This window comes from Somniosus microcephalus, chromosome 4, assembly GCF_052327205.1.
Source record: "Somniosus microcephalus isolate GS21.2 chromosome 4, FLI_Smic_1.0, whole genome shotgun sequence".
Lineage (NCBI taxonomy): Eukaryota > Metazoa > Chordata > Chondrichthyes > Squaliformes > Somniosidae > Somniosus > Somniosus microcephalus.
In genome coordinates this window covers 157,435,421-157,458,022 of record NC_140990.1, presented here as the reverse complement: position 1 = coordinate 157,458,022, position 22,602 = coordinate 157,435,421, and the positions used below count along the sequence as shown (strand labels likewise).

Genomic DNA, 22,602 nt, shown 5'->3' with positions numbered 1-22,602 from the left:
TGCACTTGGCAAGCTTTCTGAAACCTTCCACATTGATGATATTAAAATTCAATTGCGCTTTTGGTCTTATAAGTCAATGATTGCAACTTCAATCTCAAACATGCTTTATTGCTTCAGTTGGGAATTAAGATTGATTTCCCTTTTGTCTGTGACCTTGTTTGTTAACAGTATACTGTTTCAAAATCTCTGATGTTCTATTGCTTATCGAGGACTGGAGAGATAATTCCAGTAGCTTAAAAATAATTAGCAGACCAGTGTGTTATCCCAGATGCATTACTGAACGTTTACCTTGATAGTAAGACTATTGAAGATACTCTCAAAGGATTCACATATGAGAGTGGTACAAGAGCTGAAAAACCATGAGTAAAACAGTGGGGAAAAATTCCAAAAGCACAACAGTGGTGGGATTTAGAGCTCACACAGACCTAAAGCAAAATTTCAAACAAGTTAAATATTAATTTATAGTTTTTTTTAAAAAAAATGACCAACACAAGATCTGATAGAAAAGGTTAGTTCAATTGGCTGCTGAAGAGAAAGCAAGAGAATGAGAATTTCAACTAAAAGGTATAATTTCTTTCTTCTAAACTTGGTATCCAATTAGGTTTTCTAAAATTCATCCCAGCAGGGTTGTGGGTTAAATGATCTGAACTGATACCTATTGGACTCGCTGTCGATATGTGCATCTATCTCTGTTCAATCGTGCAGCGAAGCTGTTCCTGCTTCCCATTGGTTTTCATACTGTTGCTGTTCCGCCCTCTCCACCTCGAATTTTCCTTTGCGCCCGCGATGCTCTTTCTCTTCCTCGCAGCTCAGTAACTCTCGTCGAAATTCTTCTTCTCTGAGAGTAAAACAAGTTCCACCATCAGTTCACTTATCCCCCACACAGAAACAGCTTGAACTTTGCTTTCACATCACTTAGAGTCATAACGGCACAGAAGGAGGCCATTCGGCCCATTGAGTCCGTGCTGGCTCTCTGTAGAGCGATCCAGTCAGTCCCATTCCCCTGCTCTATCCCTGTAGCTCTGCAAGTTTACTTCCCTCAAGTGCCTATCCAGTCTCCCCTTGAAAACATTGAGTGCCTCCGTTTCCAGCACTTCCGTCGGCAGTGAATTCCAGGTCCTCACCACTCGCTGCGTAAAAAAGTTTTCCCTCACATCCCCCTTGTATCTCTTGCCCCAAGCCTTAAACCTGTGTCCCCTAGTCCTTGTACCATCAACTAGGGGAACAGCCTCTCCCTGTCTAGCCTATCGTAACCCCTCATAATCTTGTACATCTCTATCAAATCACCCCTCAACCTCCTTTGCTCGAATGAAAACAAATCCAGCTTCTCCAACCTGTCCTTGTAGCCAAGATCCCCCATCCCCGGAACCATTCTGGTAAATGTCCTCTGCACCCTCTCAAGGGCCTTCACATCCTTCCTGAAGTGTGGTGACCAGAACTGGACGCAGTACTGCAGTTGTGGCCTAACTTGAGCCACTTCAGTGAATTGCTGCACTATAAAACTTTGGCAACCTCCTGCAGCTCTTCTGTTGCATACATCTCTGCCTTGAAATCGTGTTCTCACACACTATCCACACATATGCTTTCCAACAGGTATCACTGGATAGCAATCGGGAGCAGGATCCTTGAATGACTTTATTCCTCCCACTCCTGCACCCTTGGGTGCTATGGTAAATTTTAAGTGACCTAACTGCTGCTTCAGCTGAGACTTGTTTTTTTTTAAAATACTTTTATTTACTGACGCTTCTTATGGAGTGGTAAATAGTTCTGTTAAGTGAGGCGTTCCTTGGTGTAACATGATTTAACCATTGAATGCACATGATGACTAGGAACCAATTTCTAGCATTACACTGCCCAGTCATTGTATTGGTGGGGAACAAAACAAATCAAAAGTTAGTGACTATCCATGTTAGCTCAGACCTGTATGCACATTTAATACATCAAAATTATAAAGCTCCTTACTCAGAAGGGCTTCATGTTCACCACTTACAATTTTATCATGTGTATCAGCTAATCTGATCCAGACATTTGGTCTACTTGCAAGGTAATCAATAAAACTGGAAATATTTAATTTCGTCACATTTCAGGACTCTCGATCTTTTTTCTGGAATGAATTTTAGGATCAAGTTAAGTTAAGACTTCTCCGTCTCCATCTCTGGGGATAGGTTATTGATCAACATTCACTACAAGCCCACTGACTCCCACAGCTACCTGGACTGCACTTCCACCCCGCCTCTTGTAAGGGCTCTATTCCATTCACCCAGTTTCTCCGTCTCCGCCGCATCTGCTCCGACGATGCCACCTTCCACACCAGTGCTTCCGACATGTCTTCCTTTTTCCTCAACTGAGGATTCCCCTCTACCGTGGTTGACACGGCCCTCGACCGTGTCCGTTCTATCTCCCGCACTTCTGCCCTCACCCCTGCCCCTCCCTCCCGGAACCACGATGGGGTTCCCCTTGTCCTCACCTTTCACCCCGCCAGCCTCCACATTCGACAGATCATCCTCCGCCATTTCCGCCACCTCCAACGTGACCCCACCACCAAACGCATCTTCCCCTCCCCTCCCCTTTCAGCATTCCGTAGGGACCGCTCCCTCCGAGACACCCTAGTCCACTCCTCTATCACCCCCAGCACCCCTTCCCCTTCGCCCGGCACCTTCCCATGCAAGTGCAGGAGATGCAACACCTGCCCTTATACCTCCCCCCTTCCCACTGTCCAGGGCCCCAAACACCCCTTCCAGGTGAAACAGCGATTTACTTGTACTTCTTGCAATCTAGTATACTGTATTCGCTGCTCATGATGTGGTCTCCTCTACATTGGGGAGACCAAACACAGATTCGGTGACCACTTTGCGGAACACCTCCGTTCAGTCCGTAAGGGTGACCCCGAGCTTCCGCTCGCCTGTCATTTTAATTCACCGCCCCATTCCCACTCAGACGTCACTGTACTCGGGCTCTTGCATTGTTCTACGGAAACCCAGTGTAAGCTCGAGGAACAGCACCTCATCTTCCGATTAGGCACTTTACAGCCTTCCGGACTCAATATCGAGTTCAACAATTTCAGATCATAACCTCGGCCCCTATTACATTTTTACATTTTTTATCCACACTTTTGTTTTGGCCCCCTTTTTTTTCTCTCCCACATGGCAGCTGTCTCCCATTCTGCCAGCGCATTTCACACCTAATCTAGAGCCATCTTTTGTCTCTCCACTAGTCCTATCACCACCTCATCTCGTTTTGAATACCTCTTAATGTCTCTTCACTTCTCTTTTGTTCTCTCCCAGCCCCCAAACTGGCCTTTTAATCTGTTTCATTTCCTGTGCTTTTTCAGTCTTGACGAAGAGTTTTGACCTAAAACGTTGACTCTATTTCTCTCTCCACGGATGTTGCCTGGCCTGCTGAGTTTTTCCAGCATTTTCTGTTGTTATTTCGGATTTCCAGCATCTGCAGTATTTTGCTATCGTTAAGTTTAAGGGTTGTGTTTTGAAACAGTGAATTTTCACAGGTTAGTGTCAGCTGTGGCTCAATTGGTAGCACACTCGCCTCTGAGTCAGAAGGTTGTGGGTTCAAGTCCCACTCCAGGGACTTGAGCACATAAAGCTAGGCTGACACTCCAGTGCAGTGCTGAGGGAGTGCTGCACTGTCGGAGATGCCGTCTTTCGTATGAGACGTTCAACCGAGGCGCCGTCTGCTCTCTCAGGTGGACGTAAAAGATCCCATGGCACTATTTCGAAGAAGAGCAGGGGAGTTATCCCCGGTGTCCTGGCCAATATTTATTCCTCAATCATCAACATCACTAAAACAGATTATCTGGTAATTATCACATTGCTGTTTGTGCGCAAATTGGCTGCCACGTTTCCCACATTACAACAGTGACTCCGCTTCAAAAGTATGTCATTGGCTGTAAAGCGTTTTGAGATGTCTGGTGGTCGTGAAAGGCGCTAAATGGATGAGAAGCATCTGGGAAGGCGCCAAACACCTCGAGTTTCTTCGCCAGGAGCAAGCGGAAGCCAAGCGCAAGGAGCGCACGTCAACCCAAGCACCTCACTGTCTGCCCCACCTGTGACAGAAACTGTAGGTCCCGCATTGGACTCATCAGTCACCTGAGAACTCATTTTTAATGTGGAAGCAAGTCATCCTCGGTTCCGAGGGACTGCCTAAGAAGAAGGAGTATATATAAATATATAAGTATTTCTTTCTAAAAAAGAAAGGCCAGAGGCTGCAGGCATTGATGATCTGTATTAAAGCCAGACAAGCCTGTTTGTGGAGTGCCATAATGCAGTCTATTTCAAGCTGATACAAAGGGTATCTATTATCTCATCCCAGGCCCATTAGCCAGGATAACTGGGGGCGTTAAGCAATTTGTTACTGTCACAGATGGCCAACAACTATTCACACCCATTGTGGTGAGAACGATTCTATTCAGGTGGCCATGACATGAGATATCTGCAGAAAATATACTGCCGGCAGAGGGGGATGTCGGTTTTGATGACAGGTCTGCTGCCGAATCCTTGAAGAGGAAGGTGTCAAAGATTCTGCCCCTCTACTCATTCTTGACCAAAGAAAGCAAAGTGGAATTTGTTTTCACAGTTGCTCTGTACTTGCAGCTGTTTGTGGAATAAAGCGACTTAATGACACTTATCGGGAATAACAACAGAAAATGCTGGAAACACTCAGCAGGTCAGGCAGCATCCGTGGAGAGAGAAAAAGAGTTAACGTTTCGGGTCGATGACCTTTCGTCAGAACTGGGAAAAGTTAGAGATGTAACAGATTTTTAAGCAAGTGTAGGGGCAGGGAAACGGAGGAATGAACAAAAGGGACAGTCTTTGATGGGATGGAAGGTAGAGAGAGATTAAAAGACAAAAGGGTTGATGGTGCAAGGCAAAGGGAGATGGTAATGGGACAAGTTAAGAAACAAAAGATGACTCTAGATGAGGTGTAAATGGCAATGGTAGAATCATCAACAGCTGCCATGTGAGAGAGAAAAATGAAATTAAAATAAAAGTAAAAAGAAAATAGGGGCCGAGGTTATGGTATGAAATTGTTGAACTCGATGTTGAGTCCAGAAGGCTGTAAAGTGCCTAATCGAAAGATGAGGCGCTGTTCCTCAAGTTTATGTTGAGCTTCGTTGGAGCAGTGCCAGAGGCCGAGGACGGAGAGGTCAGATTGGGAGTGGAGCGGAGAATTAAATTGACAGGTGACCGGAAGCTCGGGGCCACGCTTACGGACTGAATGGAAGTGTTCTGCAAAGCGGGCACCCAATCTGCGTTTGGTCTCCCCAATGTAGAGGAGACCGCATCGTGAGCAGCGAATACAGTATACTAAATTGCAAGAATTGCACGTAAATCGCTGTTTCACCTGGAAGGAATGTTTGGGGCCCTGGACAGTGGGAAGGGAGGATGCAAAAGGGCATGTGTTGCATCTCCTGTGCTTGCGTGGGAAGGGGAGGGGGTGTTGGGGTGATAGAGGAGTGGACCTGGGTGTCATGGAGGGAGCGGTCCCTTCGGAATGCTGAAAGGGGAGGGGAGGGGAGGGGAAGATGCGTTTGGTGGTGGGGTCACGTTGGAGGTGGCGGAAATTGCGGAGGATGATCCGTTGAATGTGGAGGCTAGTGGGGTGAAAGGTGAGTACAAGGGGAACCCTATCGTGGTTCTGGGAGGGAGGTGAAGGGGTGAGAGCAGAAGTACGGGAAATAGAACGGACACGGTCAAGGGCCGTGTCAACCACAGTAGAGGGGAATCCTCGGTTGAGGAAAAAGGAAGACATGTTGGAAGCACTAGTATGGAAGGTGGCATCGTCAGAACAGATGAGGTGGAGACGGAGAAATAGGGAGAATGGAATAGAGTCCTTGGAGGAAGCGGGGTGGGAGGAAGTGTAGTCCAGTAGCTGTGGGAGTCAGTAGGCTTATAGTGAGTGTTTGTCAATAGCCTATCCCCAGAAATGGAGACAGAGCACTCGAGGAAGGGGAGTCAATAGCCTATCCCCAGAAACGGAGACTGAGAAGTCGAGGACACTTATCGGGCCTCGCTTCACCGTGTTTCTCAGTCTGCCTTTGAAAAAATTGGAGAAGCGCGTGTGAGGGTGTTGTGTCCGTGTATAATAAGACACAGACTGCAGAAGAACGGTACAACAGGTGTTTACTCAACGTGGCTCACACTGGAACTGGTCTGTACAGATTACTACTCTGTGTGGTCACTGCCGGTACTGCAGTATACATGAGCTGTAAAAGATAGTTCCCCCCTTAAAGGTATATACATTACAATTCCTCCCCTTTTAGATTAACAGTACCATAACACTCATTTAACAATTAAATATCAAACTAATTACAATTAACACTTTTAGCATGCAACATTAGCTGAAAATAGTCTATTTATATATTCAGTCTTTGGGGAGGCTTCCTGATCCTTTCTGGATAGCGCCTTTCCCGAGTGTCTTGCTCTTGGTGCGGAGGCGATTCTGGCCCCCTGTCGTCGGTTGGTTCATCAGCTTCCGATGCTACTGTTTCTGGGGTAGATGCGACCTGTACGTCGGGTTCATCACCAGGTACGTATGGGCGAGGCACGGGGTTGACTTGTTCCTGTGACTCTAGGATCTGGTCAGCATGGCGTCTCACGATGCTCTCCCCAACGTCCACTGTGTACATTAGTGGCCCCTGCCGTGTGCATATCGTTCCTGGCTGCCATTTTTCTGTTCGGTAGTCGCGGGCCAAGACTGGTTGCCCTACATTGAAGCTCCTTGTTGGCTTCTCATGGATGTGCTGGAATTGCTTACTCTCAACATCTCTTCGTACGTTTGGTCTGAGCAAATCCAGGCGAGATCTTAACCTTCGGTTAAAGAACATCATGGCTGGGGCCTGGTTGGTGACTGCATGTGTCGCATTCCGGTCGGCGAACAGGAAATTGTCCACCTTGTGCTGCAGTGGAATGTTGTCATTGTACATAGCCTTTATTGCCTTCTTAAAGGTTTGTACGAACCTCTCAGCCTATCCATTTGTGGCTGGATGATACGGGGCGGATGTGTAATGCCTTACCCCATTCTTTTTCAAGAACCTCCGGAACTCTTCGGACACAAACTGTGGTCCGTTGTCGGAACAAATCTGTTCTGGCAAGCCATTCCTGGCAAAAATGGTCCTTAGGACTGCAATAGTTTTCTCCGTGGTGGTGGAGGACATTTTGATGACCTCAGGCCATTTCGAGTGCGCATCCACGGCTATTAAAAACATTGAGTCCATGAATGGACCAGCAAAATCAATATGCACCCGTTGCCATGGAGATGAGGGCCACTCCCATGGGTGTAGAGGGGCCTGTGGTGGTGCGTTTTGGACTTTCTGGCATCCTGAGCAGCTCTTGGTCAGGTCCTCGATTTGTTTATCGATTCCCGGCCACCACACATAAGCCCTGGCTAGGCTTTTCATTTTTACCCCTCCCAGATGACCCTCATGAAGCTCATTGAGCACTCTATCCCTTAACTTGGGTGGAATTACCACTCGGGATCCACACATCAAGGTCCCCCGGCACACTGACAGCTGTTCTCTCCTTGTCGAGAATGCTGGCAAAAGTGAGTCGCCATGTGCTGGCCATCCCTTCACCGTCAAATCATATACCCGAGACAGTGTCGGGTCATTTCGGGTTTCCTTTTCGATACAAGCATTAGTTACCGGTAGGTATTCAACTATAGTCGAATGGAATATTTCGACAGGATCCACTGCTGGTGCTTCCTCCGCAGTAGGCAGTGGCAGGCGTAATAGCCCATCAGCATTTCCATGCTGTTTCGTGCCCTTATATTCAATCTCATAGTGGTGCGCCCCTAGAAAAAGTGACCATCTTTGTAGTCGTTGCGCAGTCATCACCGGAATGCCCTTCTTCGGATTAAAGATGGAGACAAGAGGCTGGTGATCAGTCAGCAAGGTGAATTTCTGCCCGTGCAGATAGTGATTGAACTTTTTCACTCCCCACACTAGGCTGAGGGCCTCCCTGTCAATCTGGACGTAGTTACGCTCGGCTGAGGTTAGTGATCGTGACGCAAAGGCTATTGGCCTCTCTGAGCCGTCCGAGAATTTGTGCGACAGCACCGCTCCAATGCCGTAGGGTGACGCATCACATGCCAACCGAATTGGTAATGCCGGGTTGTAATGGGCCAATACCTCTTTCGATGTGATTAGTGTTTTGTTCTTCTGGAAAGCTCGTCTACATTCGTCACTCCACTTCCATAGCACCCCAGTTTGCAGTAGGGTGTTCAGTGGGTGTAGTATTGTAGACAAATTTGGCAAGAACTTATGGTAGTAGTTTACCAGCCCGAGGAACGACCTCAGTTGTGACACATTTTCCGGTGCTGGAGCCTTGACTACTGCCTCAATCTTCTCTGGGGACTTATGTAACCCCTCTTTATCGATAACGTGGCCACAATACGAGATCTGTTTTCTAAAAAACTCGCATTTGGGGCGGTTAGCTCGGAGCCCATATTCCTGCAATCTAGTGAGCACCTGCTCCAGGTTGGCAAGGTGATCACTGTCATTTTCGCCCGTGACCAGGATGTCGTCCAAATAACACTGGTTCCCTGGGATCCCTTGCAGGACTTGTTCCATTGCCCTCTGCCGAATAGCCGGAGCTGATGCTACCCCGAATACCAGCCGGTTGTATTGGTAGAGACCTTTATGGGTGTTGATTGTGAGGTATTTTTTTGATGCTTCTACCTCCATTTGCAGATACGCCTGGGCCAGATCAATCTTAGTGAAGCGTTTCCCTCCAGATAGCAAGGCGAAAATATCTTCAATCCACGGAAGTGGATATTTTACGGTGTGAAGGACCGGGTTCCACTGTTACCTTGAAGCCCCCACAGATGCGAACCTTCCTTGGTTCCCCAGGCGTGCTGCTCAATGACTTTTTCATCACAGGAACGATGGGTGTAGCCCACTCGCTCCAGTCTACCTTGGACAGTACACCTGAATGTTCCAGACTCTCCAGCTCTGCTTCGACGGCTGGGCGGATCGCATAAGGTACCGGTCTGGCCTTAAAAAATTTTGGGCTTGCGTTTTCTTCAATTTTAATCATCGCTGTCATGCCTTTTAGTGTTCCGAGTCCTTGCTGGAACACTTCTTTCGCGTCAGTTAGGATCTTTGACAGTCGTCCAGGTGTGACGTTGTCATCCTTTTTGTCAGCCACAGTCAGTGCCTGTATGGAATGCCAATCCAATTGTATTTTCCGGATCCATTTACATCCCAGTAATGGTGATCCTCCATCTTGCAATACATACAGGTCTAGTTTTGGTGTTTCCTTACCGTTATATATAACGGTCACCCTTATTTTTCCTTTGGGGTAGACTTTTTGCCCCGTGTACGTCTTCAAAATAATTTTTGTGTCTCTCAAGGGTATGTGTGAGAATAGCCGCTCGTAGTCCCGTCGGTTTATGACTGTTAGGGCTGATCCTGTGTCCAATTCCATCTTTACCTGGACTCCTGCTATCTTGAGAGTGACCCAAATGGTTCGGTGATCCTCCGTTGTGATCACATTATGTAGTTTCAGACAACTCAGTTCCCTGCTTTCGGAGTCGTTATCACTCTTTTGTTCGTCTGAACTATTCTCCGTCATCTTATGTACCTTCTTGTACTTTTCTTTGGTAGGTTTCTTATTGCTGGTTTTCTTTCCTGACCTGCAGACTCGTGCTATGTGTCCTACTTTTCCACACTGTCTGCACACGTTGTCTTTGAACCAGAATCATTCTGGTCGTGTGTTGTTCTGCCGCAGCGATAGCACTTCTCTGTTCTATATGACATTTTGTTTGTGCCATATTCTTGCAGTCTCTGTTGTATCTCTGCAGCGCCCCGTGCTGCTGCTTCATATGATACCGCAATGCTGAAAGCCTTTTCCAGCGTAAGGTCCTTTTCAGATAAAAGCCATTTCTGGGTTCCTTCACTTTGAAGCCCACACACAAACTTGTCCCTTAAGGTATCTGCCAGTCCCGCTCCAAACTGGCAGTGTTTCGATAGTTTGCGCAGTTCTGTTAAATAATCAGCATTGCTTTCATCCTTATGCTGGTTCCGTTTGTGAAACTTGAATCTTTCTGCTATCAGCAGCGGTGTGGGGTTTAAATGTTCCTGTAGTATCGTTACTATGTCTTCAAAACTCTTTTCCATTGGCTTCGTTGGGGTTACTAGATTTCGTAATAAACCATACGTCTTTGCACCCATTAAATTTAACAATACCGATGCTTTCTTGTCTGACACCTCATTTGCCTTGCAGTATACCTCTATTCATTCGACATATGTAGTCCAATCTTCGACTTCATTGTCAAATGCGGTGATACTGCCACTCTTCGGCATTTTGGGTGTGGTTTAAAATGGCGTCTCCCAATGGCTTAAAATGGCGTCTCCCGCGCTTTCCTTCCTCCCGCGCTGCTGCCAACGCCGCTCCCGGCGGTTCTCGTGGCAATGGCGGCGCCCTGTAGGTTTCGCGCGCTTCTCCTGCACTGCTGCCAACGCCGCTCTCGGCGGTCCTCGTGGCAATGGCGGCGCCTCGCGGGTTTCTGCGCGTCTCTCTCTCCCTCTCTTCGACGCTGCTCGGCCCCTGAACACCGGCTGCGCTCTGCCCTCTCTCTCTCTCCCTCGTCGACGCTGCTCTGCCCTTTGCTGTGCCGCTCGGTCGGGCTCTAGCCCGCCGCTGTCCGGGAAGGGTCTGCGCACTACCTGTTGCCAGCCCGTTTCGTTGGACCACCTCGACTGGAAAGCCAAGCCTGGCTCTCGACAGCCTCCCCCGCAATTCTTGAGTCTCTGCTGGATGACTGGCCTTGACCTCCAATCCACTGATCTCCAGGAACGAATCCCCGGGAGGTGATGCAGAGTTGCAGGTAGGTTCGAACTTGCCTTGTCGCCAATGTTGTGTCCGTGCATAATAAGACACAGACTGCAGGAGAATGGTACAACAGGTGTTTACTCAACGTGGCTCACACTGGAACTGGTCTGTACAGATTACTACTCCGTGCTATATACAGGTGTGGTCACTGCCGGTACTGCAGTATACATGAGCTGTAAAAGATAGTTCCCCCCCTTATAAAGGTACAGGTAGACTATCCTTTATCCGAACTTCTGAAAACCGAAACCCTCTAAAAACCGAAAGTTTTTTCGTTCAGCGTAAGTCGTGCGCACGACATGACCAGAGTGGCACACGACTTACGCTGAGCAGGGCAGAGGGTCACTGAGTTCCCTCCTGGGTAGGAGATTGCAGGCCGAGCCGGGCAGTGTGAAGGAGGTATACCGGGAGAGTGATCCCAACAATACAGTGACCCGTCCGATATTCTTTTCTCCGACCCCCGACCCCCACCCTTTCGGATAAGGGATAGTGTATCCTTTATCCGCACTTCCGAAAACCGAAATCCTCTGAAAACCGAAAGTTTTTTCGTTCAGCGTAAGTCGTGCGCACGACCCCGACCCCCACCCCCGACAAATTTCCCAGTCTTATAAAATACCTTCTGAAATCCGAAATTTTCCGAAAACCGAAACACGGCTGGTCCCGAGGTTTTCGGATAAAGGATAGTCTACCTGTATATACATTACAGAGGGCATGTGTGAAAAACACACTATCCAGCTCTAATTATGAGGCTCCTACCGTCACACCTTCGGTTACGTTATTTTATACTTGGATATTGGACAGTATGGGCTGCCCCTAAATGCAAGACTGCCGGAGAGAATATTTAATGCAGACATAAAACTTGCAACAATTCTGTTGAAACCTCTTGCTTTGAGCTGCGGTAGCTTTGCCTGTATAAATGCTGAATCTTGTTTTCTGTCTTGTTGCAGAAAGTGGGACCAGCTCTCCACTGCCTAAGTATGCCTCCTCTCCAAAGCCAAACAACAGCTACGACTTCAAGCGAGAACCACCAGAAGGTTGTGAGAGGGTGAAAGCCTTTGAGGAAACTTCGTAAGTATGAGGCTACATATGGAGTGTATAGGCCAGTCAGTGTTGATTCAGTGCACTCCTGGGTTTCAGGGTTCCATTTGGCTTGTGATCACGTCCACAGCTATTAATTGGAATCCTACTGGGCTATAACCATCAAAATGTGGATTATTCCGTGATGATTCTTTTTCTGGTTTGCTTTTTCTCACTTTCCCCTTTTTTTTAAAAGGCTTTTTACTCTTTTCTGTGAGAATAACATTTCTTTAAATGTCATTCTCCAATCAAATTTCCACAGCAAGTAGAATAACTAGCCTCTGCTAGGGCTGCTGCATAACAGATGCCAGGACCTGTGCAAAAGCAGACCAGTAATTGCTCAGACCTCTTTTCTTAAGGGTTGTGTCTTTTGTCTGTGACATTAACATACGTAAATCCCCCTGTTAGTTTGGGTTCATGCACATGTCTGTAATTGATTCTAAACTGCTGCACTGTAAGTGGTCAGGGTTATCATTAGGATTCAAATTAAACTTTGTTGATGGGCATGACATTTTTTGGACTGCTTGAACTTTCCAGCTTGTGTTCTGGAGAGGACATTTAGAGCTGCAATACAGGGTGAAGTACTAGTGCTTATAGGTCTATCACTGGGGAAAACAATTTAGTGCTCAACCAAAATGTATCACAAAATATTAATTTGCTATGATTTTTGTTGCAAGAAAGAAAGAACTTGCATTTATATAGCGCCTTACACAACCGTTGGACATCTCAAAGCACTTCACAGCCAATGAAGTACCTTTGAAATGTAGTCACTGTTGTAGGAAACACAGCATCCAGCAGTGAGATGAATGAGCAGATAATCTATTGGTTCAGGGATAAATATTGGCCAGGACATTGGGGAGAACTCTACCTGCCCTCCTTTAATTAGTGCCATGGGATCTTTAACGTCCACTTGAGAGGGCAGACTGAAGGTCCCTCGGTACTGCACTGACGTGTTGGCCTGCATTACGCGCTGAAGTCTCTGGAGTGGGACTTGAACGCACAATCTTCTGACTCAGAGGCAAGTGTGCTACCCACTGAGCCAAGGCTGACGAATTGAAACCTGGTGCTGACGACGATAGCAACAGGCTGAGCCTGGATGGTTTGTCGATTAACCTTGAAGACTGACCGTTGTAAAAATTCATTGGTTTACTTTTGCCTGATGCTGTATTTTCTTGATTCCAGACCAAAGCAGCTGCATGAAATTCCTCAGTTCTTCTGTCCTGATAAAAACAAGGTGAACTTTATCCCAAAAAGTGGCTCTGCTTTCTGTCTGGTCAGTATCCTGAAGCCGCTCCTGCCCACGCAAGACCTTACGCTGAAGGGCTCCAATCATGGCCTCATAGTCCCTGCAGCAGTTATACCAACGGTATCGCTGGCACAACCTATCCCTCTGCCAACTCATATGGAGCAAGACAGAATTTCAAAAGGCACCTGCATGGGCCACCTGCAGGCTTCGGTACACCAGCAGTCAGCGCAGACAGAAGAGTTGGAGAAATGAACCAGTGAAGCAGGCCTTCGCTGGGGAGACCTACAGCAGTATCACATATCTGCAGCTCTACAACTTGGCAATAAGGTTTCAGGCCTGGGGTATAGGCAAAGGGGAGGTGGGGGGGGGGGGGAGCGGGGTTCCAATCAACCCAACAGCAACATTTAAGGAAATGCCTTCCTCTAGCAGGATGTAGACCTTTTCACGATGGGAGGTGATTCTGTTATGGTGCATGACGTTTGGCATACTGTTTTTTAGAGTGTGGATTATTCCCCCATACAGGCACAAGGACTAATCTGTGGAAGGGCACAAACTTGAACAAGGTGATTGGACAAAACATTACTTGAAAGGACCACAGCTGTCACTATTTTCCCCCTCCTCTGTGGAGCCTAATCTTTTAAGGGTTCCTGTTCTGTTTACATTTAAATAAAGATTATATATATATATTATATATAAGGTTAACATTTCCAAGTTAATCAAAGGCAAGTGGAAGCCTGCTTTACACTAGTGCAACACTCGAGTGCTACAGTAGTTCTGTTCTCAGGAAATTTTCCTCGTTTCATTTGTGCTCATGTATATTTACTGTATCACTGGCCAATTTCACATGAGAAGACACAACCCAGTATCCTGGTGATTTCCCAGATTGATCACTCCGCTGTGTGATTGCCCATGTTGAGTCATTACCAGTGTTGGAGGTGGTAGCCACACAATAGTGAGTGAAACAGTGTTAAGACTTTTCGCTGTCTCGGCCCCTCTTCCCTTTCTCTTCCTCCAGTGGCAGCGGACCATTGTGATCACACCATTGCAAACTGAGCTTGTGGACCAGTATTCCGCAAGGTTATCTTTCACCTGTCCCCACTGCTCTTTACTGACCCTCTATAGTGTGCTTGCTTCAGTTTGAAACGGCTCGATTTCATATCTACCCAAGATATGGTGAATCCGAACTGAAATTATCATTTTATTTTAGTTTTACAGTGTTGAACCACAAGTTGAGTCCAAATGTTGAAAATTTAAGATGGTGCTTGTTTTTTTGGCTGAGAACAAACCTTCTGGGATTTTAAAATGCACAATATATCCTTGGCATACTGAGTGAACCTTTGCAGCTTTTCAAAATGCAATTTATATTTCTTTCACTGGCAAACAAAAATCTGTCCCCCTCCCCCCTTATTTCAAGTGTTGGAATATGCTCAGAACTGTGGAAAAAATGATCATTCACACTATTTGTTGAACAAATCAAATAGCAATTTTTGTACTGTAGTGTTGAAGTTACCCGTAGTATCTAAAGGTTGGGGAATCTAACCCTGAGTGCTATAAGTTCACCCTTGCTCTTGCTTCCCTATCAATCACTATAAATGTTTCTTATTCAGGTGATTAGAGCACTCTGGGCTCATTAATTTAGATTATCTGGCTTGACATTTTTGCCAGTAAGGGCAAATGGAATTGAGGTACAGATCAGCCATAATCTAATTAAATGGCAGCGCAGGCATGAGGGGCTGAATGGCCTTACTCCTGTTCCTTTAAGCTGTGGTGAGGATCGGTTTTGTAGATGGAAGTTTGCCTGGTGTTTGGCGAAGGACTCTTGCCACCCCAATACTAAGAAAGGAAGGTTTGGCACCAAGTTACCAGTTACTGATTTCTTTCACTTTGTCTCATTTTGTACCAGGATTCTTGAGATGTGGATTCATAGAGTGCATGCTATAATTGCAGGTGCATGCAGTGAGGGACACTTTAGTTAAAAAGTGTTGGTGCCAGTAATAGGACAAAGGGTAATTTCTGATTAGAGGGCTCGAGGAGCAGAGGGTGTTAGGTGCTGGAATAGGTAGCCCTGTCTCTTTAGTCAGCTCTAAGGTTGGTCTGGTTCCGGAGGCTTGAGGTGCAGTGTTGAGGTGGGTGGGTAGCTTTTCTACAGAAAGGAGCCTTGTATCTCCCGCTCTCTCTCTCTCTCCAGCTGCAAGAGCAGTTTGAGCGCTACTTGCTATGACTGACAAATGGTCACACGTTTTTGTGGGAACGTAGAGGGGGAGGGGTTCTTTCCTTTCATATATTGACCTTGAAATACCCAGGTACATTGCCCTAAACATGTTTTTTTATGTATCGCAACTGTAAAGCTTTATAGACAACACACGTGACATATATTGTATGAGAAGCCCTTCCTCACATCAATGGTACCTTGCAGTCCTTGCGAATGTGGTAAATACAGAATCTACATAAACATGGTAATATTGGAGCAGAATGCACACCTGCAGTGACCTCCACATGTCCTACAGCGACCCTCACATTTCTACAGATAGAATCCCTAATTTGAGAATTACTTTTAAAATAGCATCTGTTATACACCCTTCTGGCTGAGCGTGTGGATGGGCGAGGGTTTGGAAGCTGTCACCTAGGCATTGAGATTTGGTTCCAACCTCTAGCAAGGATCATTTAGCCGGTGAGCATCTGATTCAAAATAGCATCACTGATTAAGGGGAGCCTACCATTATATGAAATATATGTTAGTGACGAGTTGAGTTGGGGCGGGAGTCCTATTGTGGAAATTGTGTAGGGTCTGTTATAGAGCTTTATCTTGGAGTAGTCTTTCAACTAATTGCCTTGGGAGATCAGCTTTACACAGTAACTGAGCCTTTAATGATGATGTCATTTATCTTTACTTAAAAGCTGTAAAAAAGTGCTAACGGCCAAGTCACCCAAGGGAACGAGCACTTTGTACTGTTCTTGGAGGAATTAGAACAAGTTGGAAATACTCACAGCCAATGTTCCCATTAAGCTGTGCGGCCGCACAGCGCTCTGCAACTCTTGCAATAGGAAAAACCGCACATGGGCCACACAGCCCCTTAAAGGGGTCGGGCACCCAAAACAAAATTAAAGTCAACATTGCTCACAGCAACTAAATGGACTGAAGATTTAAATAATCTAGGTCTCCTTTCCTCCACTGCCTCTGGTGCCTGGATATCCTTGCTATAGTTTGGTGACCAGTATTGTACCTAGTACTCCAGGTGTGGCCCCACCAGTGTCTTATACAAACTCATCACCTCCTGGGATGTGCGCTCTATCCCTGTGTAGTCCCCTCTTTTTAAAGATTGATATGTTAACTACTTTCCGATCTTAGGACTTGGTTCTTATTTCTCATGACTCCCTAAAGATAGTGGCATGGACATGACCAATTTCACAAGCCACTTCTTTAGGTGCCCTTGTATATAGTCCCTCCAGGCCCAGTGCCTTGTCTTCTTTTGGCTTCCTCAACCTATCTGCAATTTCCATCAACACTTATCCCTGTTCCTCTCCCTCTTTTCCCCTCCCGAAGAAGTAGCTTCTGTTCTGAGGAGACTGCCTGTGCTCTCCTCTGTGAACACAGCAAATAAGTATTTGCTATCCCCTGTTTACTTGATATCACATCACCGTTGGGATCTTTCAGTGGACCCACTGTTCCTTTTCTACCTTCTTGCAGCAAATATATTTATCGAAATACTTGACTGTTTTAATATTTCTTGCTATCCTGTACTCATTTTCTATTTTAACCGTGCTTACCAGTTTTTTTAACTTTGTTACATTTGCCTTGGTTCACCGTGTTAGCTGCAGCTTTATACTATAGGAGCTTAAGAACAGGAGTAGGCCATTCAGCCCCTCGAGCCTGTTTTTCCATTCAGTTAGATCATGGCTGATCTGTAACTTAACTTAATTTACCTGCCTTTGCTGCATAACCCTTGCCCAACAAAATCCGTCGATCTCAGTCTTGAACTTGTCAATTGTCCCAGCATCCACAGCCTTTTGGGGGACGGGGAGAGAGAGCTCTAGATTGTCACTACCCTTTGTGTGGAAAAAAATGATTCCTGATTTCACTCCTAAATAGCCTATCTTTAATTTTAAGATTATGCCCCCTTATTCTGGATTTCCCCGGCAGAGAAAATAGTTTCTCTGTATCTACCCTATTTTAAACACCTCGATCAAATCACCCCTCAATGTTCTAAACTCAAGGGAATACAAGCCAAATTTATACAACCTGTCCTCATAATTTAACCCTTTTAGCCCCGGTATCATTGTGGTGAATCTGCGCTGCACCCCCTCCAAGGCCAGTATCTCCTCCCTGAGATGCGGTGCCCAGAACTGAACGCAGTGTCCAGATGGGGTCTAACCAGAGCTCTGTACAGCTGTAACATAACTTCCTTGGTTTTCAATTCGAACCCCCTTGAATTAAAAGCCAACGTTCCATTAGCCTCTTTGGTAACTTTTTGTACCCGTGCACTAGCTTTTAGTGATTTGTGCACATGGACACACATCCCTTAGAAACAATCACTTCTGCTTGTAGTCACCCAATATTTGTATTGTTGCTTATATTGGCCTTTTCCATTATCCTTCCTGCTCTTAAATGTATTGAATTTTCTCTACTATCCACAATTCTGACATCCACAATGCTCCATACAAAACAGATTGAAAGCACTCTTCTGTAGGGTGAGGTTCGCTGTTACTAAGTTCCTAGTGTCGATTATGCTGACTCCTGTGAAGTCAGAGAACCTGCCCTGTGCATTGCAATTTGGCTAGCAATAGACATTCCGAATGAGTAAATAAATGGCTGTTGTGTTGGAGTTGGTGTGTGTTGGAGTGAAATGTTTGCAGTACCCTCTGTGATGACTGGACTGTTATAATCTGGCAAGGAAAACACTGAAATGTTCCTACACATTATAAAGAGCCAGCCATGTCTCAAGCACCTTATCCCAGTATTTCACCGCCAAAGCCTCTCTTCAGCTAATCACAGGTGACCTACGCAACTCAAGAGGATTGCATGGAGGCAAGAGCCATTGGTGAACAAAATAAAACAATGGGGGAAGGAGGAACCAGGTTAAACCCAAAGTATAAAATCTTTCCAATTCTCATTCATTAAGGAGATGTTCTCATGTGAAAGAGGCCTTTACTTACCTAAGCTGGGTAAATTCAGTCAATTTCTCCTCAGTGTTTAAAATGTCTTAAAATTGCTTTGGCATTTTTCAGAAATTTGGGGTGAAGAAAAATGTTTTAATTGTTGGTATGTTTGGGAAAAAGTTATATAGTAAATGTAATGTCTATTTTCTAAACCCTTTTCTTATGCTGAGCTTTGTGTACTAGGTCTAGAAATACTCTCTTGGATTTCGAGATCAACGTTAAATACTATTGCAACAATCTAATCAACGCATTAGACTAACATGTTTGAGACACACTGGATCTGTTGTCGTAACTTTGGGTTTATTTTTTGTACCCCAGTACTGGCCAAGTTTGAAGTTTTAAGAAAAAGAAAGAACATGACATTTATTTCACATCCTGAGGATCTGTCACAATGCTTCACAACCAATCAATTACTTTTAGAAGTACCCTCACTTATTTACTTTAGCATCACTTGACTGGTTCTGTGCCATTTGCCTAAGATTTATTCTGGCACTCCATCCTTATAACACTAATAAATCAGTAGTTGCTTGATGGCTCCAGCACTGTAGCAGAAAGAAATTAAACTGCCATTCATATCTTATTTATTCCTCATAAATTCCCCATTGAAGGTCTGCAAAAGGATATAGTGCCCACCAGCAGAACATTTGCTGGGCAGAGAAATTAAGCTTTGGCCTAAAAATCAGGCAGCTGTTTTCACTGGGCTCGGCCAGGTGGTATACTGAATTTAATTGTAACAAAGTTCAGAGATTTTCCTCACTGCAATGACCAAAAAACTTCGGTTTTTAAGAACCTTAACCCCAACTTGCGATGGTTCTTGTTCTTGGGCCTCTTGTATAGTGTGCTATTTCTAGCTCATTGCTGACCTCCTGCCTTGCCTCTTTATCCAGTCACAGAGAGAGTGGCCAGGGGTGACTGATTTTCTTTTTCTTTCCATCTCCCCCCTTTGTCTCTTTCTCTCTTTTTTCCTTCTCTCTCTTGCTCACCCCTTATCGTCAGAAGATGTTTCCAGCCTCTGGTAGGACAACTGAGATTGGGAGAGTATGAGGGGCTGTGCCGATGAAACTACACAGGAGAGTGGGAGGGGAGAATTGTTTGGTCTTGCAGATAATTTGTTAGCTTGATTTATGGCCATGTCCAAGAGGAGACATTTCAATTTGAATAGTTTTGACAGGACCAGTGTTCCAGGCCATGCTCACATTTATTGGTTAGTAGTTGCAGTTTACTCTCTCGTCACAAGATCCATGAAAACAACACTTTCCAAACAGCGTAGCCTAGTAAAAGAATGCAGCCTGTTTAAAGGATGATGTTTGTCGCTAGGCAACAAAAAAATACAAAACTCTATCAGGAAAATACCTTGAGGTTACTCTCTAGTGACTCAGAGATGCATATATTTTCACCAAAAAAGAGGGGTTTGTTTCTTTTTCCTTTTCTGCTCCCCCTTCTCTCCTTAAGGCCTTGACTCTTGCTGCCGTCCCAGTCCCATCAGTGCCAGTTTGCCCTTGGGTACATCACCCAAGTGCCTGCTCTTGCGTGAGCCTGGGCAGCAAGTATTGGCTTGCTCATTGACTGCATGGGGCACCCCGCTGGCGACGGACCCTATCCTTGCTCGACATGGACATGTGGATAGTTTCCAGCCAAGGCCACTAGATAATCAGGAATGGGAATTCAGACCTATTTTGTCCTCCCTCCCTCCCTCCCTCAAGGTGATGTGGCCTACCACTGTGCTGGGAAAAGACATTACCGTTTTTTTAAAAATGGAGCAATTTACTGGCTCTGGATTTTCCCAATAATTAACTGGAGATCTCCACCAAGCCTGTGGCAGCAATGATAATCATTGATTTTCTTGCACAATGTGACTCAGCATTGCTGATGAGTACTGCTGCGAAAACCTAAGAGAAAATAAAACAATATAATAAAGAGCAGATAGCTGTTCCTCGATGGCTGTGTGGATAACTGTACTTTGTGGTACGGTCCTGAACTGTACAGGCCCAAGTCAAATCTCTGGTCTGTGATGAGTCTACAACTGGGGCTGAAAATGGGTGGTATTAGAATTGACCTCTGGACATATTGCCAGGATTCCCAATTGTGATTGCTGTCCAGTGACCCCTGGGTTGGAAAGTATGTGTGTGGACTTTGGGTGAAGGCAGGATCAAGTTCAGTAGTGATGGTCACCCCACATTCAGTCTCTAGGATTAAGGTACCTCTGCTCTTGCAGTTTGATCGCATCTGAAGCTCTCGAGATTAGTCTTTACCTTGCTCATTAATCCACCATTCAGTATATAAACTATCTGATTCTCTACATTCTAGCCAGTTGCTCTGTATATAAACTATTCAAACCCATCAATCAGATTCCACCTTCTAACACTCATTCGCATGATATATCCTTCTCGATTCCCGCATCCTGACTCCATTCCAATTACAAGCCTTCCAAACTCTTCACTAGATAAAGTTTAAGATACTATCTAGTTATCCATCACAGACACCAGATTTTTACTTCGTGACGTTTCAAAGGTTAACCACTGCTGGTTCATGATAGAAATGTTTTGTTGTGTATCCACACATTGAATAGATCTGTTTGAATTTGTCTGGCCTTGCCATAGCATTTCTAGGATTAAACCCCAGTCATCATGATGACAGAAGTACAGGTTTCAATTTATTTTGCCAGAGTTGTCTTCTCCCTTGAAAATCCATGCGTTTGCTTCATTGAGGCGCTCTCTCCCCTACACCTCCCTTCAAGTGGAAGGATGAGCCATCCAATCTGATGCAGGGTGACTCTCTGCTCTGCTGATGGAGGTGCGTTAAGCTATCCAGTGTTTCCTGCTGTTGGAAAATGCCCCATTTCAAAGATTTTACCTATTTCTGTCTTTAAATATGATGTAGCTGGGCCATTTATAAAGGAAAAGGTTTGGCACTGTGCCTAAAATGATTCAGTCGAGTTCTTGGCCTGACTCGGTTCCACAGCCAATACAAATTGTAGCAGACCAAAGGATCACTGCCGACCTCCTTTGACCTCTGGTTGTTGAGGTCAAAGATGACTGAGAACTGCCCGTTTTGGGTGATGAAAATGTTATTGACAAATTACTAGTGGTTCTGGTGTTGGTAGATATAAGCAGACCACTCCGCATTGCTTGCCAAAGTGCTGGTGGTAGCTGTAAGTTTACAATGTTATTTTTGTTTGGGGGAGGGGGGAATGAAGTGTCTATGTGTCAAGTAACTCATTCTACTGGTCCAAGACTACATTTTGCAGAAGCAGATCCAGTGACTCTTGTTAGTTTAATGCTGCTGACCAAATGTTTAGGAGTTGTTGAGATTCACTCTTAACAGGTGAGAAGTGCAACTATTACAACCTTTGAACTGGAAACTCCCTTTGTATGCATGAAACGTACATAAAACAAGTAAAGCGGATGATTAGCAGGAGGCTTTGTGTGTTCATTAATTTCTGTCAGTTCTTTCAAATCTGAAACTTGTGTTTAACAAAGGGGGTGGTGGGACAGCACAACTGATCTCGGTCTCCATACCAGCGGGGAGAAATATTATCTGCTGACCTGTGCTGGAACATAACCAGGTTCCCCTCTCAGTGCAACGCATTTTTTACCGAGAGCAAACATTCTGAATATACCATTAGGAGCCTTAACTTCTGCTCCATTGACCAGCTTTTACTTCATCCCTGGCAGGAAGTACCTTGTCTCTAAATCATCCCCAGTAGCCCTGCCAGAGATCACAACTATTTCCCCATATGTGGGAGCACTCCCATTCCACCACTGTACCATGAACATCTGAGGACTACAGCGCCAAGAAAGTCCTGATGTCTCTTTCCTTCTCTGGTAGATCATGTTATCTTCGGCCTTCTGGTGAGTTGGAAGTATTTATAGCTCCCTTATCAGAGAGATGGTGTATCAATTTACTTATGGATGGCTGAAGTTAGGACCAAAAGGAACATCACGACTGACCAGGACAGAAATGTTCTTAAGTGAAGAGTTTCCCAAGTGATTGGCCCCTGTGGGATGGTGGTGATCTTCTGGTTGCACCTGGATGTTCACCAAATGAGAAATGAGTGACTGCTTTCAGGTACCCCTTAATGGTAGGTTGTGGAATGGAATTGATGGAGACTTAGACTTAAGTCATTTGTTTGCTTCTGGTGGGAGTTGTCAACAGACCTCCTGACAGCAGTGAAGCAATAGCAGGATGCATAAATACAGATATCAGAGAAGCGTGTAGCAAAGGCAAAGCGGTTATAATGGGAGATTTTAATTCTCACATAGATGCAAAACAGCTCAA

General features: G+C 45.5%; 2 protein-coding genes across 2 annotated transcripts in view; one reads left to right on the top strand and one right to left on the bottom strand.

Annotated features, from left to right (window-relative positions):
* LOC147119948 (protein FAM117B-like) overlaps positions 1–21,741 on the top strand; it is a 330,525-nt gene extending 308,784 nt beyond the window's left edge. Inside the window, exons 7-8 of the mRNA XM_085985390.1 lie at positions 11,792–11,912; positions 13,104–21,741. Of these exons, the coding sequence (XP_085841516.1) occupies positions 11,792–11,912; positions 13,104–13,419 (437 nt within the window). The 3' untranslated portion in view covers positions 13,420–21,741. The remainder of the gene's footprint in view (positions 1–11,791; positions 11,913–13,103) is intronic.
* The window catches only part of LOC147119946 (islet cell autoantigen 1-like protein), a 179,320-nt gene continuing 156,987 nt past the window's right edge, over positions 270–22,602 (bottom strand). Inside the window, exon 14 of the mRNA XM_085985393.1 lies at positions 270–838. Coding sequence (XP_085841519.1) covers positions 810–838 — 29 coding nt within the window. The 3' untranslated portion in view covers positions 270–809. The remainder of the gene's footprint in view (positions 839–22,602) is intronic.